The sequence below is a fragment of the Diabrotica virgifera genome, chromosome 1 (genome assembly GCF_917563875.1).
Source record: "Diabrotica virgifera virgifera chromosome 1, PGI_DIABVI_V3a".
Taxonomy (NCBI): Eukaryota; Metazoa; Arthropoda; class Insecta; order Coleoptera; family Chrysomelidae; genus Diabrotica; species Diabrotica virgifera.
Window position 1 is genome coordinate 235,917,928 of NC_065443.1, and position 24,342 is coordinate 235,942,269.

General features: G+C 32.9%; 2 protein-coding genes across 8 annotated transcripts in view; one reads left to right on the forward strand and one right to left on the reverse strand.

The window, feature by feature from the left end:
- Positions 1-15,837, reverse strand: part of LOC114326737 (diphthine methyltransferase) — a 28,264-nt gene extending 12,427 nt beyond the window's left edge. Inside the window, exons 1-2 of the mRNA XM_050647982.1 lie at positions 15,582-15,837; positions 10,315-10,767 (exon numbers count right to left, since the gene is read on the reverse strand). Of these exons, the coding sequence (XP_050503939.1) occupies positions 10,315-10,767; positions 15,582-15,717 (589 nt within the window). The 5' untranslated portion in view covers positions 15,718-15,837. The remainder of the gene's footprint in view (positions 1-10,314; positions 10,768-15,581) is intronic.
- Positions 15,838-21,712: 5,875 nt separating this feature from the next.
- Positions 21,713-24,342, forward strand: part of LOC114326736 (zinc finger protein 664-like) — an 81,911-nt gene continuing 79,281 nt past the window's right edge. For all 7 annotated transcript variants that reach the window (XM_028275167.2, XM_028275168.2, XM_050647974.1 and 4 more), the window contains exon 1: positions 21,713-22,091. In XM_028275167.2, coding sequence (XP_028130968.2) covers positions 21,833-22,091 — 259 coding nt within the window. In that variant the 5' untranslated portion in view covers positions 21,713-21,832. The remainder of the gene's footprint in view (positions 22,092-24,342) is intronic.

The window sequence follows — 24,342 nt, forward strand, 5'->3', positions numbered from 1 at the left end:
GTTGGTAACAATGCATTTATAGCAGAATACTCAAATCATATGTTTCAGTATTGAATACTTTATAAAAATAAATTATAATAAATTACGGTAAGTACGGAATAAATTAGGGAATTAAATATAATAAATAAATTAAAAATAAATGGTACGGTAAACAATCCTCATTTTTTAATATGTTATTCCTTACAAAAAAAGCTTTAATTTAAGCACAAATAATTAAAAATCGTAAATTTGGGTCAAAAGTTATTAACTTTTTAAGAATTCCCATAAGAGCCCATGTTAAAACTTAACTTTGACACTTAATAATAATTAAACGGCACGGTAAAACAATTTTTAAAAAATCAAGCCTTAGTTTTTTGAAGTAAACTATAACATACTAAAATTTCATGCAAATCTTTAATTCTTTGCCGAAGGTGTAGAACGTCGTTAAATTATTGCAAGTCTTTATTTTTCAACATAATGCAAATGAATACTCTATAACACATTCACTGTTAGTTGGAAGTAATGATATTAAATAAAAAAGAATGTGTGTGTACTTTGTACGCACGTAAGAAGTTATACTTCTACTACATATTATGTGATTTTTAAGACTATACCAAAAATTTAAAAAAATAAAAGAATAAAACGCACACAAACACATTGAAAAATGCCACAAAGAAAAAATGATTTCTGGACGATAATAATTGTTGGCAAAAATTTTAAATACGCATTTGCTGAAAAAAAAAATTATATAACACATATACTTACAATCATAATATGCATAAAAAATAAAACTTGCATCGGGAATTGAACCCTTGAATTTCGTGCCGCTTTGACTCGTAATCGAAGCGTAGACTCACTCGTCCAATCGCACATTATTTATCATGTGGAAAAATACGGTAACTGAACGTTTTACTGTTTGACAATTGTTTTGAAAATTATGTAGTTTAAATTTTGTGGAAGAAAATATAAAAATATAACAAAACAGTAAGAAAACAATATATTAGATGAAAATTGGTAGAACTTTTGTTGGTAATCAAATTAAGTATGTAAATCAAAGCATTACATACCTACTAGATAAATAAATCTACGCCAAAAAATCATAATTTTAAAATAAAAATCGAACCTAATTTGGGATTTCTCTCTAAAATCCGCATTCTTGAGAAAATAAATGTATGTATTTCAACCTAATCCAAATGTATAATTACAATATGATTATAATAAAAACTAGGTACTTACCAAATTAGAATGAGTTTTCCTTGTCCAAAATAGTCCAAAAGTCCAAAAATATAGGTATATGAAAACTATTTAAAAAGGCAGTATAACTATTAACTAACTTTTGTTTGTTGTTTCTTTTCACACAAATTTTAAAACGCAACAACCATAAATAATCTAACTACAGCTGTGCCACAGCCACCATATTGAATAATTTTTGACATGTCATTTGAACATCCAATCAGAACAAAGTTATAATGCGCATGCGCCCGGTCGCTAGGTTTTCCCATATAAAAATTTACCCTCTATCGTCGGTAAAGAAGTATAACTTCAATAAATTGATTTAGTAATACTAACGATGGATTATTTTTCGGCCGATATTATAACTTGGTTAACTAAAAACGCACATGTACTGTTTACAACAATCGACTAACAGCTAATTATATCTGCTTTATGACAGAAGCCGTAAACAGGCGTCTATAATATAATTTCATTAACGTCGTATAGATGGAGCGAGTGATATTGAAAAAAAAGGGGGTACCCCTTTTAGACAGCTACCCCGTTTTGCCCGCCTTTCCCCTACATATTATTGTAATCGGAAAACATTTTAAGTTAAAAAAAAAATAAAAAATAAAATTTTTGACCCTGGCAACATGCAAATTTGTTAATACGGAACATTTTCAAACAATATGGTGAAAAAAAATTGAATCAGAATATTTTTCCACACCTATATTTACGCATATTACATACAATGTTGCATACATGCAACGGTTGAAAATAGTGTAGGAGCCGCTTAGCAATTTAAAAACAAAGGGGTTTTCGATATTGTATTGCAAAAAACTCTTCGGGATTTCATCAATCTATGTATAAAGAATATCTACCTACCTTGGCAACATTGAAATTTTCAGTTTTTTACATAGTTTTTGAGGGTTAAAAATGGCCGATTTCGCAATTTTTTAATTTTTAATCGTTTATATGTCAAAAACTATCAATTTTAGAGAAAATTCACTAAAGACCTTTTCTGTTTGTAATGATCCAAAAAACCTAAAAAAAACTTTGTTCGATTCAAAAAAAATAATTTTAGGAAAAAACGTTTAAGCAATTTTTGACCCACTTTTGGACCTGGCAACATGCAAATTTGTTAAAAGGGGTCCTTTTTGAGTAAGATTGTGCAAAAAATCCGAATCAGAATATTTTTCCTAGCGGATGCGCAGAGGCTTTCTGGACTACGAGATCCCACTGCGGAATCACTGTGTTCATATGTTAGTTAATCAAAATCACATTTTTATGTAAGCACAGCGCACACATCTTATGGTAAATGTAGTGTAACTCAGATGAAATTTACATAAATAGATTCGTATAATTGCTATCTAAAACTAATTCTTTCAAGAAAAGTTTTAACATGAAGTAAATCGGTCAAATGAGAATGAAATAATACTGGTTCAAACATGCAACAGATAAAGAAATCCCTCAATAGAGGTGAGAAAAACAGCAGCCAATAACTGAACAGTTCAAGGCCATAATATGACCAAAACGATCTTCTTTCTATTTAATAAAAAGTTCGATAGCTTTGACGAGTTGAAAAATCAGCAGTCTAGAATTGGTAAAGTACTGCGATTAGAAGATGACAATCGATCATTGTCGTACATGTCGACCAAAAGATTTTCTACAAAAGAACAGGTTAAGCCTCCAAGACTTGTACATAGCTGGAATCATCTGTCGCTTTCGCCACAAAGATGCCGAAATTCCGAGTTAACGGAAGTCAACAACACGTGATGAGCACGTTTTGAATACCTATAAATCAGTACGATTTTAATTTTAGGATTAGACTCAAAATATATTCTAACACATTAGGCGCCACGTGAGTTGTATTTAACGCATGCCTTGTTTGGCCCAGGCGCTCAGTGAGTTAAATATAATTCACATTAATATTGAGATTCTGAACATGAAGCCTGAAGGCAAAAACAAACAATTTTAATATGGCGGTTAATGTGTTAAGAAGCAATCTATATGACCAAAGAAAACTAATCACGAAAAACAAAGTGCCAAATGTGCTAAGTTGTTCAATAAGTTTTACAGTTCGATACAAGAGGGCGTTGTTACTAGCCTAATTTTATTGTTATGTTGGTACACTGTTCATGAATCAAAAATCACGCCTAAGTCTAGGCAATAAACTTCTGATCTACAAAAGTGTACTGAAACCCATCTGGACGTATGGCATCCAAATCTGGGGAACTGCCAGTGAAACAAATTTACTCAAGATACAGCGCTTTCAATCAAAAGTTCTAAGGCAACTGTGCCAAGCTCCTTGGTACATTTCCAACGATAATATACATAGGGATCTCCAAGTCCAAACCGTCAAAGAAGGAATTGTTTCTCTGTGCTCCAAGTACCACAATAGACTACAGGTTCACCCAAACATATTGGTCACCAATCTCCTGACACCCCTACAGAACAGAAGACTAAAAAGAACAGACACTCTTAACCTCAACACTAACTAATCTTTCCCACTTATTAATTACTATTGTATTACTATTCAAATTAATTCAATTAATTTATTAATAACTGTACTTATTCAATCATTATTGTACTCTTTTAGGTATTCACCGACTGTGTCACACTCTTAACACTCATATGTACTGTTTATTATTTTTTATAAAATAGATTGCAATAAAATGGATGGCAAAAAAAAATGTTGGTACACTCTTCATATGAACGTGTGGGACGCAAAGATCTAAAGATCTTATACACATAGATTTGGGCAACTCAGAAAAATAGCGTAACGCGGAGCAGTTCGGGTCGGTGGTCTATCTATCTCTCTCTATGGGCGCTTAGCTTTCTCTCTCTAGCATATGATGGCTGCCGCCTCTGTGTCGCTGTCGTTCCGTTACTCCCACCTCTTGGTAGATACGCTCACACTCGTACGACAGACAAAGATAGCTAGACCACCGTACTTGATATCGACGTTACACCCCGATGCATTGAATGGCATATAACTAGCCAAGTCTATTCTCTTTACATGTCTCTGGTGGGACGTTTCGTTTCAACCTGTCAATTATCAATTGATCATTCTTTGTTTACGAGCCATTTAGTATCGACGTGCCACCAAAGAACTGTCAATACGGATGTAATTGGCAAGAAGTGAATTTAATGCGGCCAGGATGAGAGAGTATAGTCAGGGAAGGATAGAAGATAATCGCCATCTTCCGTAAACAAAGAAATTGATAGTGGCAGTCAGGGTTGCCAGCTTGGGGTATTTTCCCATAATTTTGGAGTAATTTGAAAGCGTCCATAAGAATTTTTCTAAGCAGAAATGGTTGGGGGACAATTATGAGAGATTTTAAGGAGTCATGGTAAATTAAATTTGCGTATATACATAGAACTGTATATTATACTCTCATATAATCGAAGACGATAGGACCTAAGAATTATTTCCAGGGCCTTCTGTTGATAAGTAGTATAATTTTGGTTTACTGTTCTCTACATTTGACTAGAGTCCTTTTCATGAGCATTTTTCAGTGCGTCACAAATGAAAGAAAAAAAGGTAAGTCCGTGATAATACACATTTATTCTAACATGACATTTTAGTTAAATCTGACAGTTGTCACATTTTATTTGCAATTTGGCATAAAAACAAATCAATTGTGTTTATCGCATTTATAAAATGGTATTTTCTTTGATTTGTATAGTCTTATAAATTGTACAGAATATATTCGTAGATATATTATATAATTCGTAAATAATTTTTTCTTCGATCATAGCGCCCATCTATCGACAACTAGAATAAATCACAGACGTGCCTTTTTTTCTGTCACATACAATTTAATGCGTTAGAAAGAAATCGAAAAACTGTGATGCACTGAAAAATGCTCATGAACCTGAACCTGAGCCTATTCCTGAGCTGAAGTTCAAAGATATTCAGGCTTTGAAAATATTTTGTTCTCAATCAGCCAAGGACTATTATGATAGTTTACCTCATGCCAAAAATGTCAGAGATGATGATAACTAATGGTACTGATAATGTTTACAGACCAATGAAAAGCCTGGACTTTCATTGATTTTACATATGACACACCACCTTTGTTAGTGTTTTTCTATTTTATTGAATAAAATAGATTTAACACAAAATGTTAAACTTTTCATTTTTATCATTTAATAATACCTGCAAGTGTAACTGATAAATAAATTAAGATTTATCTTAACCAATTTTATAGATGTAAGTCCCTTTTCTCATAATAATATCAGAAGGACTTTCATGGTTTAAGCCGTGTGCCCTTCATATAATTCGTAAATAATTTTTCCTTCGATCATAGCGCCATCTATCGACAACTAGAATAACTAGAATATATGTTAGGTATATATATATATATATATGTCTGTAATCACAGACGTGCCTTTTTTCTGTCACATACAATTTAATGCGTTAGAAAGAAATCGAAAAACTGTGACGCACTGAAAAATGCTCATGAAAAGGACTTTACTAATTTATTAAAATGCGGCAAAAATTTAAATTTAAGGGGTTTGAGCTTCAATTTGAGGGAATTTCAGTTTCTAAGTGGGGGATTTATAAAATCACATCTGGCAAATCTGGTGGTAGTTGCAGCAAATTTTCCCTGGCATGCTCTGTCTCTCTCTCTAGGACCTCTCACTTGTATGTTGGCTGCAATCTCGCTTCACTGTTTGAATGGGTCGGGGCCATTACATCCGCTATTGACAGTTCGTTGCGTGCCACAGTATTTTTTTACAATGGAAACAATCAAATATCGTACAGTGATTGAATTTTATTTTTGGAAGGAGTAAAAGCAAAGAAAATTGATGACCGAATGATAAAAGTGTAGGTATAATGCCTTCAATTGGTAGAGTAGACAGATGGTTGCTGAATTTAATTGTGGTCGTAAAAGCTCCCTAAATAAAGGATATGGTATTGGAAAATCGTCGAGTGTATAAACAATATTTTGACTGAAGTATTGGGTTTCAGAAAGCTGTGTTACAGTGCCTACCGTATTCGTTAATAACGGAAGACAAACATATTTGAATGCGACTTTCTCGGCAATATTTAGAGAGATTTCAAAAGGATAAAGTACATTTTGTGCGTCGATACATCACTATGGATGAGACTTGGATCTATCACCATGATCCTGAATCCAAACAAGAGGCTAAAGGATTACTTGCAAACGGATAAAACAATAAATTCTGGATATTATTGCAACCTTTTCGACCAGCTGAAGAAAAAAATCAGTGACAAAGACCCGATTTGCAGAGGTTAAAAATCTTTTTTCATCAAGACAATGCACCGTGTCATCAAGTTCGAATTATTGGAGCATCCATCGTATTAATCAGATTTGGCACCTAGCGACTTCCATCTGTTTCAATACGTAAAAAAATGTATGGGTCGAAATCTATGGAAGCGTATTTTGCAGCCCTTTCAAATTCTCACTTCAGATATGTTATTTATAAATTGAAATCTCGTTGGAACAAGTGTATTGATGTTCAGAGAGACCATACTGAATAATAAACTATATTTTAAACCTTAATTGTATTATAGTTTTAACATTAGAGACTTGGATCAATTCTGAGATTTATAGGTATTAATAACAATGTCCTTGTCCTCATCAACAATGTAGATGATATAACTTCAAACTCTACACAGCATATAAGAAATAAAACATCGTTATATCTATAAAAACTTGATGATAATGCTGGACGGACCATGTGGAACAGATATAGTCCATGTGGTGAGACCGCTCCCGTCTGGAAAAATTTCTGATTCGGTTTCTTTGTGGATTCCTATTCAAAAATGTCCACTTTAAACAAATCTGAAGGGTGCCGGGCGGAATTTTTGGGCAGAAATTGTTTAAACAATTTTTTTAAACAAATATAAAATATCACGTTTTTTTGCTTCGGAACATATATTTTTGAGTTTTATGGGTCATTCTGAACAAGAAAGGTATCTTGTAAAATTTCTCAGATATTGATAGTTTTCGAGTTATAGGCGATTTAAAATCTGAAAAATGCGAAAATACGCATTTTCGAGGCTTAAAAACTCATATTCAAATTAGTATTTTTGAGGTTGCCAGATACTTAAATTGAAGACTAAATATTCAGCTTCAAGATTCTGAAGAGTGATCGCGTCTAACTTTAAGTTACACCGTTGTTTTTTTGATTGTTAAATATGCGTGTTTATCCGATTTTTTTGCCGGTGCGGCGCGCTCCGTTTCAAAAATCTCCTATTTTTCTCCAAAAAATATTTTTTCTAGATTCTTTGGGACATTCTAAATAAAATAAGTATCTTGACATTTTCCTCAAAAGTTAATAGGTCTGGATCCCGCGTATGAAAAAAAAGTTGATTAATAGCAAGCTGAAAATTTGTTAATAGCTTAAGGGTGTCTAGTAGGATAAACTTTGATATATGGGAACACTGGAACAGGGGCAGTTTTAATTGTGGAACAGGTTAAAAATTTGGAACGGTCAGACCACGAAAACGACACATTTATTTTGTCCGATAGAATAGACTTAAACTCTCCGAACACAGATTAAACTCTCATGCAAAAATCAGACTGCTATTTATCACCTGTCATAATTCCTGTCATTTGACATATTTTACATGTTCCACTCATTAAAACGCCCATTTGGTGATAAATAGCAGTCTGATTTTTGCATGAGAGTTTAATCTGTGTTCGGAGAGTTTAAGTCTGTTCTGTCGGACAAAATACATGTGCCGTTTTCGTGGTCTGACCGTTCCAAATTTTTAACCTGTTCCACAATTAAAACTGCCCCTGTTCCAGTGTTCCCATATATCAAAGTTTATCCGACTAGACACCCTTAAGCTATTAACAAATTTTCAGCTTGCTATTAATCAACTTTTTTTTCATAGGCGGGATCCAGACCTATAATAGTTTTAAATCGCTTATAACTTAAAAACTATTAACTTTTGAGAAAAATGGCATGAAACTTATTTTATATAGAATATCACAAATAATCTAGAAAAAATATTTTTCAGATGAAAATAAGAGATTTCTGAAATAGAGCGTGCCGCACCTGCAAAAAAATCGGATAAACACGCATATTTAACAATTAAAAAACAACGGTATAAATTAAAGTTAGACGCGATAACTCTTCAGAATCTTTAGCTGAATGTTCAGTCTTCAATCTAAGTATCTGGCAACCTTTAAAATACTAATTTAAATATGAGTTTTTAAGCCTCGAAAATGCGTATTTTCGCATTTTTCAGATTTTAAATCGCCTATAACTCCAAAACTATCAATTTCTGAGAAAAATTACAAGATACCTTTCTTGTTTAGATTGACCCAAAAAATCTAAAAATATATGCTCCAGAGCAAAAAAACATGATCTTTTGTATTTGTTTAAAAACACTGTTTAAACAATTTCTGCCCAAAAATTCCGCCCGGCCCCTTCAGATTTGTTTAAAGGGGACATTTGTGAATAGGAATCCACAAAGAAACCGAATCAGAAATTTTTTTCAGACGGGAGCGGTCTCACCACATGGACTAATACAGAAAAATGGAAAGTCAAGAAACTAACTAATCAAACAAGAATAGCAAAAAGACCAAAGGAGGGCACCAGACTCAGATTAATGGAACAAATGAATCAAGACCTGAAGATTTTGAATCATGATATTGAAAAAGCATAATATAAGAGGTTGGAATATACAAATAAGTTAGAGCAGGCTAAAATTGATAAAAGGTTGTGGAACCAATGAAGATAGTGACAATAAAATAATAGAAACATTGTATAATAGAAGTTATTTAAAATATGTAATATAGACAAGGCGAAAACGGCGGGTTCGTTGGAAAAAATATTTTCCACCTACCTCTACCGAAAGTATACTTTTCCAGACCTGACTGTAGGGAGCAAAGTTGTACTTTTCCTCCCTAGGGAGTAAAAGTGACGTCATGGTATGTCATTGATGAAATAACTTATTGACACCCTATACAATATTCTATTATCTATTACGAAAGTATCCATACATTTTAACGTTTATTTATAGAACATGCTGTATTTTGCAGAATGGAAAAAACAGTAAATTGTTATTTTGATTTAACAATGTTTATATTAATAATTTGACTTATATTTGACAGTTGACAATTCTGCTGTACCTACCTACTTGTTAGTTTTAGTTTTCTAATAAATTGTGTTAGTTAGTTACATAAATAAATGATTTAAAAATGAAAAAATGACTTGTTATTTGAGGAAGGTGGAAAAATCATATGTATAACATGGGAGTAAATTGCCTTTTCCTCCCTTGAATGAGTACTGTCCTCCGCTACGCGTAGGGTCGTAAACTTCATTCTCGGGAGGAAAAGTGGCACTTTCCTCTCTTGTTATACAAATAGCTATTCCATGAGATTTTTATTATGAAAGTCAGAAAGTGACTAAATCAAAGTTTCAACCCCCCCCCCCCCTACAAGATCCTGAAGAAATTTTTGTCATTATTTGATTACTAAGCTGTTTTTTTTAAGTAATAATAATGAGCGCCATGCACGTATTAGGCGGCCGTCAATCGTGAGTGCGAAAGAGATGCCATTCCGGCAGTCAAATGGTGCATCTTACTCGCACTCACATTTACAGCCGCGTCAATACGAGCTTACCGCTCATTTTTAATAATTAAAAATAACAGCTTAGTAATAAATTAATGACACAAATTTCTTCAGGATCATGTAGGGGGCGGGGGACTTTGAACTTTGATTTCGTCACTTTCTGACTTTCATAATAATAATTTAAGTCTTAAAAATCGCCATTTTCGCGTTTTTCAAATTTTAAATTGCTTATAACTCGAAAACAATCAACATTAGAGAAAAATTACAAGAGACCTTTTTTCTCCAGAATGATGTAAAAAACCTAAAAAAAGTCCGGATTGAAAATATTGATTTCTGCAGTTTGTTTTAAAAAATCTGGAACACTTTTCGCGTGGGCGAATTTTTTAACCTTATTCTGGGCTGTCTCACGAATGTGATTATGCAAAAAATCTCATGGGAATATTATTTCCAGCGAACCCGCCGTTTTCGTCTTGTCTAATATAATATACCTAAAGTCTTATATCGATATAAAATCCTATATTCAATTAATTTATTGACAGCAAAAGAAATAATGTTCATAACTTACCACTAAAAATAATATTAGTGTCCCAGTAATAAAATCCCGTAATCCATGCTTCAAAATCATGCCCATGCCAACTTTCCTTTAAAGCTAAAGTATCATTTACTAATTCAAGAATGTGAATATTTCCTTTGGAATCACTACAGCTGATTTCCAGTTTATCACTATCTGGTATAGCTGTGGACCAATCCAATGAGAGAACTAAGGTTTCTGATACATCTGTGTCTACATCACATGATGTTACTAGTTCCAGTTGTAATGTTTCGTTATTAAGCTTATAAATATCTACTTTCCTCTCGGCATTAGTAACTCCAAGGACAGAACAATTCCATAATTTCTTGTGGCACCATTTCTGATCCAGTATTGCTGGTGTATCTATCGTCTGAAGTAATTTTAATCCATAATCTGAGTCAATCGAGAAAAGTAACAATCTTCCTACTCGCTTTTTGGTTGTGGATTCTAGAACGAAATATAAACAATCAATTAAAATCCAGATTTGAACAACATAGTGAAATAAAAAGTGAAATTTAGATTGTAACATTTTTTAAATTTCTTTTATAAAGGACCAGGCAACACTCCTTATGGAAAAGTGGTCCCAGTCAAATTTGAAGAAAGTTTGGTCAATGATACTTCTTGATGTGTAGATTTAAAAAGTCCATGGCACCTGGGTCTGAATAACTACTATTCTCGAGTTATAGCCTTCTGAAGTTATTGGATTCGAGTGCTCAGTTTACGTTAACTGCACTAATTTACGGTCAAGTGAACGAAAATATTTATTATTAGAAGAGAAACTCATGTTCTTCATACATACTTGCGTGTTATATATGAATTCGTGGTCAAAAATAGTTGGATCATATTTTAGTCTTCAGAAAACCTCCGAAAAGTCTTCAGAAAACTAAAGAAGTGCGGTATAAAAGGTGCTGCTAGATCGATATAAGCATTATCATGTTTTCATGAATGCTTCTCAGTTATGGAATACCAGCAAAACTACAGTTCCGCCTTATCTTTAGAAAACTACTGAACAGTGGCGGATCTAGGGGGGATGGGGGTAATTCCACTCGTAACATGTTCCAGAATAATTAAAGAAAAAATTGTTGAAACAAAAAAATACATTAGTTGACATGAAACTTGTCCCGGATATCAGATATAAGACAGGTAGAGAACATGGACTTGATTTCAATACAAAAAAAAACAAAGTAAATGGTGGTTTGTAAATGTTAAATATTAATTACAATTGTCTATGGAAAAATCGAGTTTAAATCATCTTCGACTATTCGTATGTTAACATTTTGCTGATTTCGGTTAGATGCATCATACGTCGTGTTAACTAACGACCTAGCAGGATACTTAACATTGGGTTGATGTCTTGCAAAGCCTAAAAACCATAACACACTGGTGATACGAGCACAAGTACCTACAGTTCTCTCACCAGATTGACAGGTACAGTAGTACCCGTTAATCGGTTCTTCTACAGGCTCATCTTCATCAATATCTTCATCAATCGTATAGGAAATGAATACTTGGTGTTTTGTAGCTTGCCGAAACCTAGAAAATATTCGAACTCTTATGAATCCCGGTTAATCCATATTCTCATCAATTTGAAACTCTTCGTCATTTTCTCTTATTATTTTATCTTGTATGTAAGATGGTGCCAGTTTAATTTGATATATCCCAATCGTAAGGTATTTTAGGTAGTCTAAGTCGAAAACAGGAAAGTTATCAAAATCATGATTATGAAGCCTTCTCCATTGACCATTTCTTCTATATGATTATACCTAAGTATGAATATTATAGTTGTTATAAAAATAACCCTACAAAATTATTCTCCATAATATTTTGTATTAAAAAGCTCATCATCATTGGCTGTAGAACCCCTGGTGGACCTCGGTCTGTTCGAGAATCAGTTTCCATTCCATTCTATCCTCCGCCTTGGTTTTCCAATTTCGTACTCTTAACAACCGTAACTCATCTTCTCTGGTCCTTGAATCGTACTCTGGGCCATGGGCGCCCATACCCGGGGGGGGGGGGCGTGACCCCCTGGCTTTTCGGGTGCTTTGAATTATATATGGTTATTCAAAGTATACAAAATATAATGGGCAACATCTTCACGTTTGCCACCCCCCTAAAAATTTTTATATGGGCGCCCGTGCTCTGGGCTTACGTCTTTTCGTCACACTATCCGCTCTTTGGTTATAAATGTGTTTTGATGGCTCCATCTCGTTCATTTTCGTTAAATAAAGGTATTTCATTAATTCTGGAACATGTTACCGGTGGAATTACCCTTATCCCCCCTAGATCCGCCACTGTTCAGTAGTTTTCTAAAGATAAAGCCGAACTGCAGTTTTGCTGGTATCGCATAACTGAGAAGCATTCATGAAAACATGATAATGCTTATATCTTTCTAGCAGCACATTTTATACCGCACTTCTTCAGTTTTCTGAAGACTATAATACGATCCAACTATTTTTGACCACAAATTCATATACAATACGCAAGTATGTACGACGAACATGAGTTTCTCTTCTTCTAATAATAAATATCTTCGTTCACTTGACCGTGAATTAGTGCACTTAACGTAAACCGAGCACCCGAATCCAATACTTCAGAAGGCTGTAACTCGAGAATAGTAGTTATTCAGACCCAGGTGCCATAGACTTTTTTAATCTACACATCAAGAAGTATCATTGACCAAACTTTCATCAAATTTGACCGGGGCCACTTTTCCATAAGGAGTGTTGCCTGGTCCTTTAACCAGCTGACCCAGCGAACTTTGTACCTCCTTAGATATACATAAGTAATGTGTGAAAGTTCAATAAATAAACATTAACAAAAAAATACTCAAACATATTATGAATAAAAAGTTGGATCGATTTAATTCTTTCTGATAAACAATATTTTTTGCAGTGCGTAAATATACAACTATGGCAGTTTTCCCAAGTACCATTAATTTCAACTTGTTAAGTTTATTCTGCAAAGTTCGGTTTCGAATACGAAACACAGGTTCATGCACAACAACTTTGCTTAAAATAGTAATAAGATATCTGTTTGGCGTCAGAAGAACTACACCTTGCAGAAGATACTTCAGAGATCACGAAATTTTTAACACTTCCATCTATATATATTTTGAAACGGTTTGCTTAATTCTTAAACACCTTCATGTCTTTTCAGCAAGGCCTAATTATCTCTACTCCACCAGAAATTCAATATTTGATATTTATTCACTGATCCCGTCCATTGAGTTAGTAAAGAAATCTATTTTATATTCCGCAAAAAAACTATACAACCATCTCCCTTTTTCAACTTAAATCTGCAACATCTTTCCCAAAGTTTCGTAAAATGATAAAAGCCTATCTATCTAAAAGATCATATTATTCAATAGAAGAATGTTTTAATGAATAATTAAGAAAATTGAGTTCCATATGCAGCAGCTTAAACTTATTAGTTCCTAATGTTGTATTTTATTTGTTGTATGTTCAATTTGCACTTTTTATAAATTTTGCTATACATTGTTTTTTTGCTTTTATATCTTATATATAGTCGGTTCGCTAAACTCAGACACAACTGGCTAGTGATTTTAGTAAGTAATTTTGCCAATTTGGTAAAAGTGGCTAATTAATAATTACTATATTACTAATATAGTTAGTAATTTTCCAATATTGGCAAAAAACAAAAAAATTACCTACTAAAATCACTAGCCAGTTGTTGTTTCTGAGTTTAGCGAACCGACTATATCTACTGTATATTGACGATTTATCTAATTTTAGTAAATTGTATTTGTTATTGATATTATTATTTTTGACTGTATGTAAGCTTTGTCCATAAAATTGTAAAAATTTTCAGTGACAATAAAGCATATTTCTATTCTATTAAGATCATCATGTGATCAAATACATAGTTTACTATTCTATAAAGGACATACACAAACATTCATTTTAATTTATATAGAAGAAGCGCCCTTTGGTTTTTTAAAATCAGTATTTTGTGTAACACCAGCAGAAAAATAGGTCATTATGGCGCCCCCTAAACAACGGTGCCCACCTACAGTGCATCCCTTGCAGGCCCGTTATCGCCGGCCCTGGGTGATAGAAAAGTGAAAATTTAGGGTTGTATGTATCTTTGGGTTCCCATCATATAAAGTTTAAAAAAAACAGTCTGTCCAAATAAATTTAAAAAAAATGTCGGGGCAAGCCCCCTTATCACTTAGGTTGGTCGTACCAACTCTGAAACCTTCACAGGGTCATGGACAACAACTTTGCTTAATATCATCACATGATCAAATGCCTAGTTTAAGATTCTATAAAGGACATACACACAAACATTTATTTTTATTTATATAGAAAAGGTAAATATTTAGATGGCTATTAAAAGATAACAGTTGGCAATAGAAAAGTGAAAATTTAGGGTTGTATGACATGTATCTTTGGGTTCCACACTTCCACATCATATCAAATTAAAAAAAACAATTTGTCCAAAAAAATTTAATAAAAATGTTGGGGGGGGGGGGGGGGCAATCCCTTAGCATTTAGGTTGGTCGTATCAACTCAGAAACCTTTGCAGGCTCATGTACTACAACTTTGCTTAAGATCATCACAGGATCAAATGCACAGTTTACAATTCTATAAAGGACATACACACAACATTCATTTTTATTTATATAGATTCTCTACATATGGTGCTACTGAGTGTCCAGGTAGTGTTACAATTTTTAAACAGCCTTTGAGATATAAATTGTATACATTATGTTAGACTCTATTAGGATAACAAGGTCATCTACATATGCTATGGCGTAGGTGTTTTGGCCATAGTATATTTCCAATACCCCGTTGTACAGTGCATTCCATAGAGAAAGTCCCAAAACGGTTTCTTGTGGTACTCCTGATGATAGTTTCATGTCTGTATTATATGCTACATTTAAAGTCTGTTTGTCAGGTATTTATTTATATTTATGATGACACTCCCGTCACTTCGGGCTTCGCTAGTATGTCATTCCAATTTGCAGAGTTGAAGGTGTTCTTCACATTGAACATCACGAGAATGGCCCATCTTTTTCCAATCTTTTTACAGTGTCAAAGAAGTTACAAAACTTAGTTTGTTTCCTAGGTAGGGAACTGCTTGTGTCCTATGTAGGAACTTCCAAAGGTGGGATGTTTCTTTTGCATGTTTTAATCACTTACTTTTTACATTCTGTACGAAATTCTTGCAAATATTACCAAATGTCGTAATTATTCCTAGCAATCTATTAGAATACTGTAGCCAAGAACTAACCTGATTACCTGTTGGATTGTCCACTAGCTGATAGTTTGCACAAACAAATATATTTTGGTTTGGCTCATGAGGACACCATTCGACAGAATCGGCACTGTATTCTGTATCAAAGGTATAAAATGTATGAATGTTGTAAGGTTCCATAGTTTAAATATTCCTTAATTCCTTATGTATATTTATCAGAATTTATCTATTTTTAATTTACTTTGAGCAGTGCTTTGAGGTTAGGTAGAGTAGGCCGATCTTGTCTAAGAGGCCGATCGTGGATAGATAAACAAAAAAAAACGATAAACGATGACAAGAAGAAGAAATGACAACTGTTTCAGGGTTGCCAGATTAGAGTATTTTCCCACATATTTGTGGTAATTTGAAAGCGTCTGGAGGAATTTTTTATAAGCAATGGTTGGGGGATTTTTTTGAGGGAAAATTATGACGGATTTTAAGGGGTCATGCATGATAAATTAAATTTGCGAATGTACATAGAACTGTATATTCTACTCTCATTATAATCACTTATACACTTATAATCGTAGACGATAGCTGACTACTAATTTATTAAAATGCGGCAAAAATTTTAATTTGGGGGAATTTCAGTTTCTCCGGGGTGGATGTCGATGTCGATGCCAGGGTTACTAGCTACTGTCTACTAATCTTTCACTGAAAACTGTATAAAACCTACTGATTTGAACTCCAATCTAGTGACCTACTGAAAACTGTATAAAATCTACCGAAAAATATAAAAGCATTAAGTGCTCAAATAAATATAAACCATTTCTCATTCATATTATACAACTCAAAACCCAGCATCCAACAAGGCATTCATTTTCTTTCGTTTCACTTCACCTAAATTTCATATAGTCGATATACAAAGGATTTTCATGGTAATAAATGATGTCAATGTCAAGCTAGCCTAAAGAGGGTATTACATTATCCAAAATTCAGATCCGATATTCAGTTCAGGATACCGTTAGGATACTAAATTCAGTCACTGAGCCTCGCGATTACACTTCACTAAATTTAGGATCGTAAATTATAAACAAGTATTGAAACCACAGGGCTTGGGTTTAAGTAGGTAAAACTTTAAAAAGCAGGTAAAAATAGAGCGCGCTGTATCGTCGCCCCCGTTAGCGAAATTATTCCGATTCGATGTTTTGCACAAACTTACTCAAAAAGAAGTCCTTACAAAAAAATCCACAGGGTGTCAGGCGGTGCCGTGGTCGAAAAATTGTTTTACCAATTTTTTAAAATATATTCACAAAAATATTTTTTTCATTTCGAACAATTTTTTTTAGATAATTTGGGTCATTCTAAACAAAAAAGATCTCTTGTCATTTTTCGCTAAACTTTATTGTTGTCGAGTTATACGCGATTTAAAATTTGAAAAATGCGAAAATGGCTATTTTCAAAACTTAATAACTAAGCGTATCGCGTATAACTCGACAACAATGAATTTTAAAGAAAAATCAAGAGACTTTTTTGTTCATAACGACCAAAATTATCCGAAAAAAATTTGTTCAAAGGGAAAAAATTATTTTTGTGAATTTATTTAAGAGAAATTGTTTAAATAATTTTTCGACCACGGCACCGCCTGGCACCCTGTGAATTTGTTATAAGGACCTCGTTTTGAGTAACTTTGAGCAAAAAAATCTAACCGAAATAATTTCGCTAAGGGGGGTGACGATTAGTGTTGCCGGGTCCGATTTGTTTTTAATCGGTACATAAGCAAAAACAAATCGGGATTTAGGGTTGTAGATCGGGACAACCCTAACTCGGGTTTTAGTTTCTACTTACTGTCTACTTCAAAGATGAACTTGTACCGTTGGTTGCTTTTACTTGGGGGGTGACAGTTACAGTTACCCTTCTCGGGGGTGAACAAAAGGGCGTTTAAGGTAAGTCCCAAAATGGATCAACTGACTAACTCTAAAAAACTTTTGTTCTATATAATTTTTAAACTAAGTCAATACTTTTCGAATAATTTTATCGAAAAAATATTCTTAGCAAAAATGTAGCTTTTAAAAAAGCAAAAAAATTGTATGTTCAGAAAGTCTATAAAACCAGTAAAAGCAAAGTTGTAGCTCATCAAAAATACGTTCTTATTCATCAAATTCCAAATCGAATTTTTCAACTTGAAATAACCAAAAAATTACGAGTTACGCTCAAAATAAAGTTGGCTCCTTTTTTTAGTAAAAAAAAAATGGTGAAAATCTCTCCCTATTTAGCACCGTAAATAAAATTAATCGTTACCGCTTTACCATTTACTTTATATATATTTATAATTTATACGATCTGTAAGGTTTGCTTCTTGGGAGTGCTTAGTTTTGAAAAAAATTGGTTTTATAGTAAAAAAAGAAATTCTAAAATATTTGAAATGCCCTTTTTTCAAAAATTACTTAAAAAGTATTAGGGATACTAAAAATCTCAAGGAGTAAAAAGTAGGTAGGTTTTCAAAAATTGGTTCAAATATGGTTGTTCATATTTTGCATACACTCGTGATTAGTGACTCGTTCAGGCCCTTTTAATCATGTCAAAAATACATAGGAAAAGTAAATTGTTTGTAAAGCGGTAACGATTAATTTCATTTGGGGTGCTAAGTAGAGGGAGATTTTCACAATTTTTTTACCAAAAAAAGAGTCAACTTGATTTTGAGCATAACTCACTTAGTTTTGATGCTAGAAACTTTTTAAAACAATAAAATAAAGCTTGATTAAAAAAGTTTTAATTGGTTTTTCCCGAAAAGTGCTTCATTTCTTGGTTATTTCACGTTGAAATATTTAATTTGGAATTTGACGAATGGGAACGTATTTTTCATTAGCTACAAATTTGCTTTTGCTGGGTCTATAGACTTTACGAATACACAGCTCTCTTTGTTTTTTTCTAAGCTACATTTTTGCTAAAAAATAGTTTTTTCGATAAAATACTTACTTTTTGAGTTATTGGTGAAAATCGACTGAAAACGTGATTTTTTTGTCGAAAAATAAACATTTTCAATCGTAAATAACCCGAAAAGTATACTCCGGATTTATTTTAAACGCGCGGTTTTTCACCCCCAGCTAGGGGTGACTGTCACCCCCCGAGTAAAAGCAACCAACGGCACAAGCCGTCCAAATTTTCATACAATTCGGAGTTGATCCTGAAAATTACACGGTATCGCCGTATTTCCCGTTCATTTACTGGACTACAAGGTGTTTCTATAATCTGTATTTAATCCTACATAATAATAATAATCAGACGAAATTACAAAAAAAATCGTAGATTAAGTAAATTATTTATTTTTTATTAAAATTATATTTTTCATTCGATTTTACCGCTTTTAGGAGTGCCTTGTTTTTATAACATAGTTATAAAATTCACTGCAAGTCCTCCTGAAATTGGTTGTCGTGGGTGAAAATCGGGACATTTAGTGTGCCGATCAGGTACAAATCGGTACGCGTCCCCAGACCCCTGAAAATCGGGACGTCCCGCGCAAATCAGGACACCTGGTAACGCTAGTGACGATACAGTCTGGATCACACCGCTAATTGTTAATAATTAAAAATACAGCTTTGTATTAAAATAATGACAAACATTTCTTCAGGATATTAAAGGAGGGATTTTAAACTTTGATTTAATTGCTTTCTGACTTTCATAATATAATTTTTAATCGAGTTATTAAGCCGTATAACTCGACAAAGACCAATTTTAGAGAAAAATCACGAGATACCTTTTTTGCTCAAAATAACTCAAATTATCTAACAATAATTGTTAGAAATAAAAAAAAAGAATGTGTGTGTACTTTGTACGCACGTAAGAAGTTATACTTCTATTATATGATTTCAATGAAATTAATATACTTTAAACAGTTTATTTATATTTTATTTAAATATTAAACTAATTTTAATACTTACTACTTCTCAAAATTTTTTATTAAAACAGTGCCAAAAATTAAAATAATAAAAGAATAAAACACACACAAACAAACACATTGAAAAATGCCACAAATGATTTCTGAACAATGTAGGAAAAAATTTTAACTAAATACGTATTTTCTGAAAAAAAAATTATATAATAAATAAACTTACAATCATAAAATGCATAAAAAAATAAAAAAATAAAAGTTTCCATTGCGGTTCGAACCCGCTTATCAGCGCAGTTAGTATTGGAATTCATTCACCTTAAACTTTTACCCACGGAGACCATGTGTCATCATGTGCGCAGTTCAACTAACTAAACGGATTAAACTTTTGACGTTTCTGAATTTAACCAAATTATTTTGATTTTGAATTCAAATTATTTAGAATTGAAAGAAACATTAAAATACAACAAAACATAGAGTAATAAAGCAATATATTAGGTGAATATTGATAGAAATTTTGATAGTAATCAAATTATGTAAATCAAAGCATTACATACTATTTTGGTAGGTTCTTTTTAAATTTTCCAAATAGGTAGGTAGGTACCTATGAAATTTGTTATTATGATACTGAAACATTTACAAGTATTACGTACCTGTCGCTTTTAAAAACTATTTAAAAAGTCACTACAATATTATAAACTTGCTTTTTTCTCTGCCATCACAACAATAAAAACTAATATACACAACATTAATTTATTTATCCAAAATCTCCATATTGAACAATTATTGACAGATGATTTTAACACCCAATCAGATCCCGTATAACGTTTATACCATACTGTCGGTGTGCGCATGCGCCCAGTAAAATGAAAAATTTACCCTCGTGCCTAAAGAAGTATAACTTCAAAAATATTTTGGTGAATTTGTTTAAAAAAATTGTTTAAACAATTTTTCGACCAAGGCACCTGCCCGCACCTTGTGAATTTGTTATAAGGACCTCTTTTTGAGTAAGTTTTTGCAAAAAAATCGAATCGGAATAATTTCGCTAACGGGGGCGACGATACAAGCTGGTCTAAACCTTAAAAACAGTAGAGGAAGGGCCACTGAGCGTATTTAAAAATGGACCACCTAACGGCATATGTGTACCATTAATTATATGTTATCAGCATCCAATGACATTTTTATTGTTTTGGGTACATAGAAAATGATACAGGATTGTACACATGTACACCCATCCGATTTAGTCATTTAGGATGTCGCAAACCGTCCTAATTAGGATAATGCTAACCATCCTAAATGCGATTACACTTTCCTGAATTCAGGACATCCTAAAAAATATCGGATGCTAAATTTAGGACGTAATAGATGTAATACCCTCTTAAGATAACAAGAGACAAGGGACTCTTTCGTCGAGAATTGTTTTGTTTTCAATAGACCATGTGTCATATTATGTTTCCAATATCCGGAACTGCGTGTCGCCTCGGAGTTAATTTATAGAGTTTAATTTATGGTTTCTGATGAATAGGTAGGTACATACTTTATATTTTGGTATGGTAAATAAAATGGTAATTTTTGCCTTTTCTCTTTCTCTTTTCTGTTTTGTTAAGTTGTGAGTTGTGATAATATATGAGGTGTGAGGTGTTGATTTTAATAACTAAATATGAGATAAGCAGTACTTTGTTTTTAATTTGTTAATTAGAAATGATTGAAATCAGTGTATTTTGAAGTAAAATAAATAAATAAAAAATAAAAAGGCCAAAATAAACTTATTTTACAGTAAAGTTGTACCTTTTTTGTATTTTAGTATTTTATAACTAACATAATATTATGAAGCTTTTAAAAATAAAATAATTGGGCCGCGTCCGTAATATAAAGGTGGCCGTAGAAACCAGTTCACAAATAAGGGAATCTACATATAATTGGTTTGGAGAATTTTAAAACTGGCCGTTATTTAGAAACTGGCCGTTAGTGCAGGTGGCCGTTAACACAGGTTTTACTGTATTATTCAGATTATTCTTCTTCTTCTTAAAGTTCCGCTCCTATCGTAGTATCGGAGATTGGAAATCATTCTGGCAATTATAATTTTGTTGGTTACGCGCCGGAATAGTTCAATTGAGCTGCATCCAAACCATTCACGGAGATTGCGTAGCCACGAGATTTTACGTCTTCCTACGCTTCTTCTGCCTTTGATTTTGCCCTGTATTATAACATGGCTTTACTGATTTCTACTGATTTTTTGAAAGCAAAACTACTGAAGAAATCAAAACTGACCTGGCAACCCTGTGTCGATGAGTCGATGGTCGACGGTGACGGTCGATGTCACCTTTTTTGGAGAGTTATTTGTGAGCAATGAATGAGTGTATGAGAATTTGAGAATTGTATTGAATAGTATTGAAAATTGAAATAAGTAAAATCAAGTGTAATCAAATGGAAAAAAAACAAGAAATTAGCGAGGAAACGTGTAAAGTAAAAATAGAGTATAATGAGGTTGATGATGCTCCTTTGGATGGCTTCATAGATAGGGAGGCGGATGGCTTTAAATGTGAAATTAAAGAGGATTCTGATAGGCAAAGTTCACATGATACATATGATTATTTCGATTTAAAGGAATATCCCATAAAGACTGAAATAGAACAAGATGGAAATAAACTGTGCCCATCTGAAGAAAACCAAAATATTGAAAAAGGTACACATGATACATACAAGAAGTAAAAGGGTATAAGTGACAAAAAATAAATTTTGAGTACCTAAACGCCGTTCAAAGTTGAACCTTCACTGTAATTGTCATGATTTTTTAATGCTAGTTTTTCTTCTCTGGTTTAGTAACATTATTATTATTATTTGTACCAAAAAAATCATAATTTTATTCACTTTACTTATTTTGGAGTTATTTTTAGTGTGCTAAGTAGCACTTGTACCCTTTTACTTCTAAGAAATGCAACATAAAAGTAAAAGATCATAACGTTTTTGTACAAATTTATTCTTCACGTCTTCACCATAACAATGCATAATTGACTTCTGATTCATTGACATCAATATTGTAATGGTGATTTAAATCATCATTTTCGACTTCTGCTTCTTTAAAGTTTGCTAGTTCTCCATCTTGTTAACCATCATGTCTTAGATTTATGAAAACCCCATGGTAAATTGGAGGTACGTAGTTGAGTAACTGTTGAAGATTTGAATATTTATCTTGCTTAACGAGAGACATTTTGTTTATCTATACTGGCAGAAGGGCAGAGTTTTTGCTAGCTCAAGTTCACTAAACTCCTCTATGCTACCTCCAGCTGCTTGTTGTAAAACGTTGTTAAAGGTTTGTCCTGTTGAAAATGTAACCCTTGCATACTCTGTATTCCACTTACCTATGTTCCTCTTGAAGTATACCATAAAGTGTTTGAAAGTCTTAAAAATCATCATTTTCCATCTGTATTTATTGTAAAGAACTTTCTACTTGTAGAAGTTACCAGCACCATCCAATGTTAAGGTACATACAGGTTCTTTTATTTTTAACTCTATCAAACCAAAATCTTGGTCACACTCATTATAGCATAAGAGCTGTGAAACAGCTATGGAGGCCAAAATAAGAATCATCTGACAGTCAAATTTTGGCTCTACATTGTCAGAAACACTAATATCAAACAATAGATCATCGCTTTTATATAAGTGGCCATTCTTATAATGGTCCGAGAGCTGTGAGACATTTATGAGTAGGTATTTTAGGCAGCCTGAAATTTTTTCAGGTGATTCTTCCATGATGTTTTATACAAAAATGCCGGTCTGGCTGGAGGGTAGCAGTTATTTTCCCCAAAAATCCCCCCAAAGTTAAAAAAAAAGGTTAAAAATTGTTATTACAAAAAATATCATTGACATGACTTTAAAGTAAATTTAAATATTCAAATATAAAGAAAATAAACAGGCCAGGCGATTTGAGGGCGACTTTAACTCTGCAAGATACTTGCATGGGCGCCTCAGGATTATTTTCAGGAGGTGCATCTGAACTTCAGAAGATTTCATCTGAATCTGTACATACTATTAATGAGTGTAAAATATACAACTATACATGCATATTCTGCATTGCTGACACGGTAGACTTCAGATGGTAAGGTTTCTTGACCTTACCATGATCAAATATTCGTTTTATGTAATGTAATTTTTTGTGTGAAAGTTCTTTGTGCTTGTAATAGATGTTTTTAACTTTTGCGACCATAAAACAATAGCTGGGTTGAGCATTTTTCAACAATCAGACAAGGTTTTTTTCCAATTTTTTCCATCAATTAAAAAAACTGCATAAAAAAATAGAAGTATTTTTATATCATACATGGGATCCATCTCTCTTCATAGTGGTATTTTGAACCTTTTGACCATACCTCTGAAGATGGCTTTATAAGCTGAAAGCGCTCAGCTAGGAAGTATTTAATTTACACACTTCAAAAGTACACTTCTCCCAATTTACCTGTATTCATAAGTGTGTACAAAACTATTTCAGTCTTTACATTTTCAACTTTTTATTAATTAAAGGAAAATAATACGTACTATACAATAGATTTTGCAAACATGATAGAAAAAGACAAATTTATTATTATAAATAAGTAGGTATATAGGTGGAAAAGTATAAAACTATAAACTAAATTAATTCTGTGTCCGAATCTTGTACTTCTTCTTCAAACTCCTCATCTGAGCTTAAATATTCATTCTATTCTTCTTCGTCAGACTCCCCTCGAGACTCAGATTCCTCTTCTACATGATCTGTAAATAGTTGTAATATGTATTTAGAATTAATTAAAAAAAAGTAATTAGTGATTAATTAATTGAGTTGCTACGTATTCCCTGTCCTTTTATACGGAGTCGAAGCCTGAACAATCACGGGCGCATCTGAAAAAAGACTTTGTGCAATTGTTGAGATGTGATGTTATCAAATAATGTAAAAAATATCATGG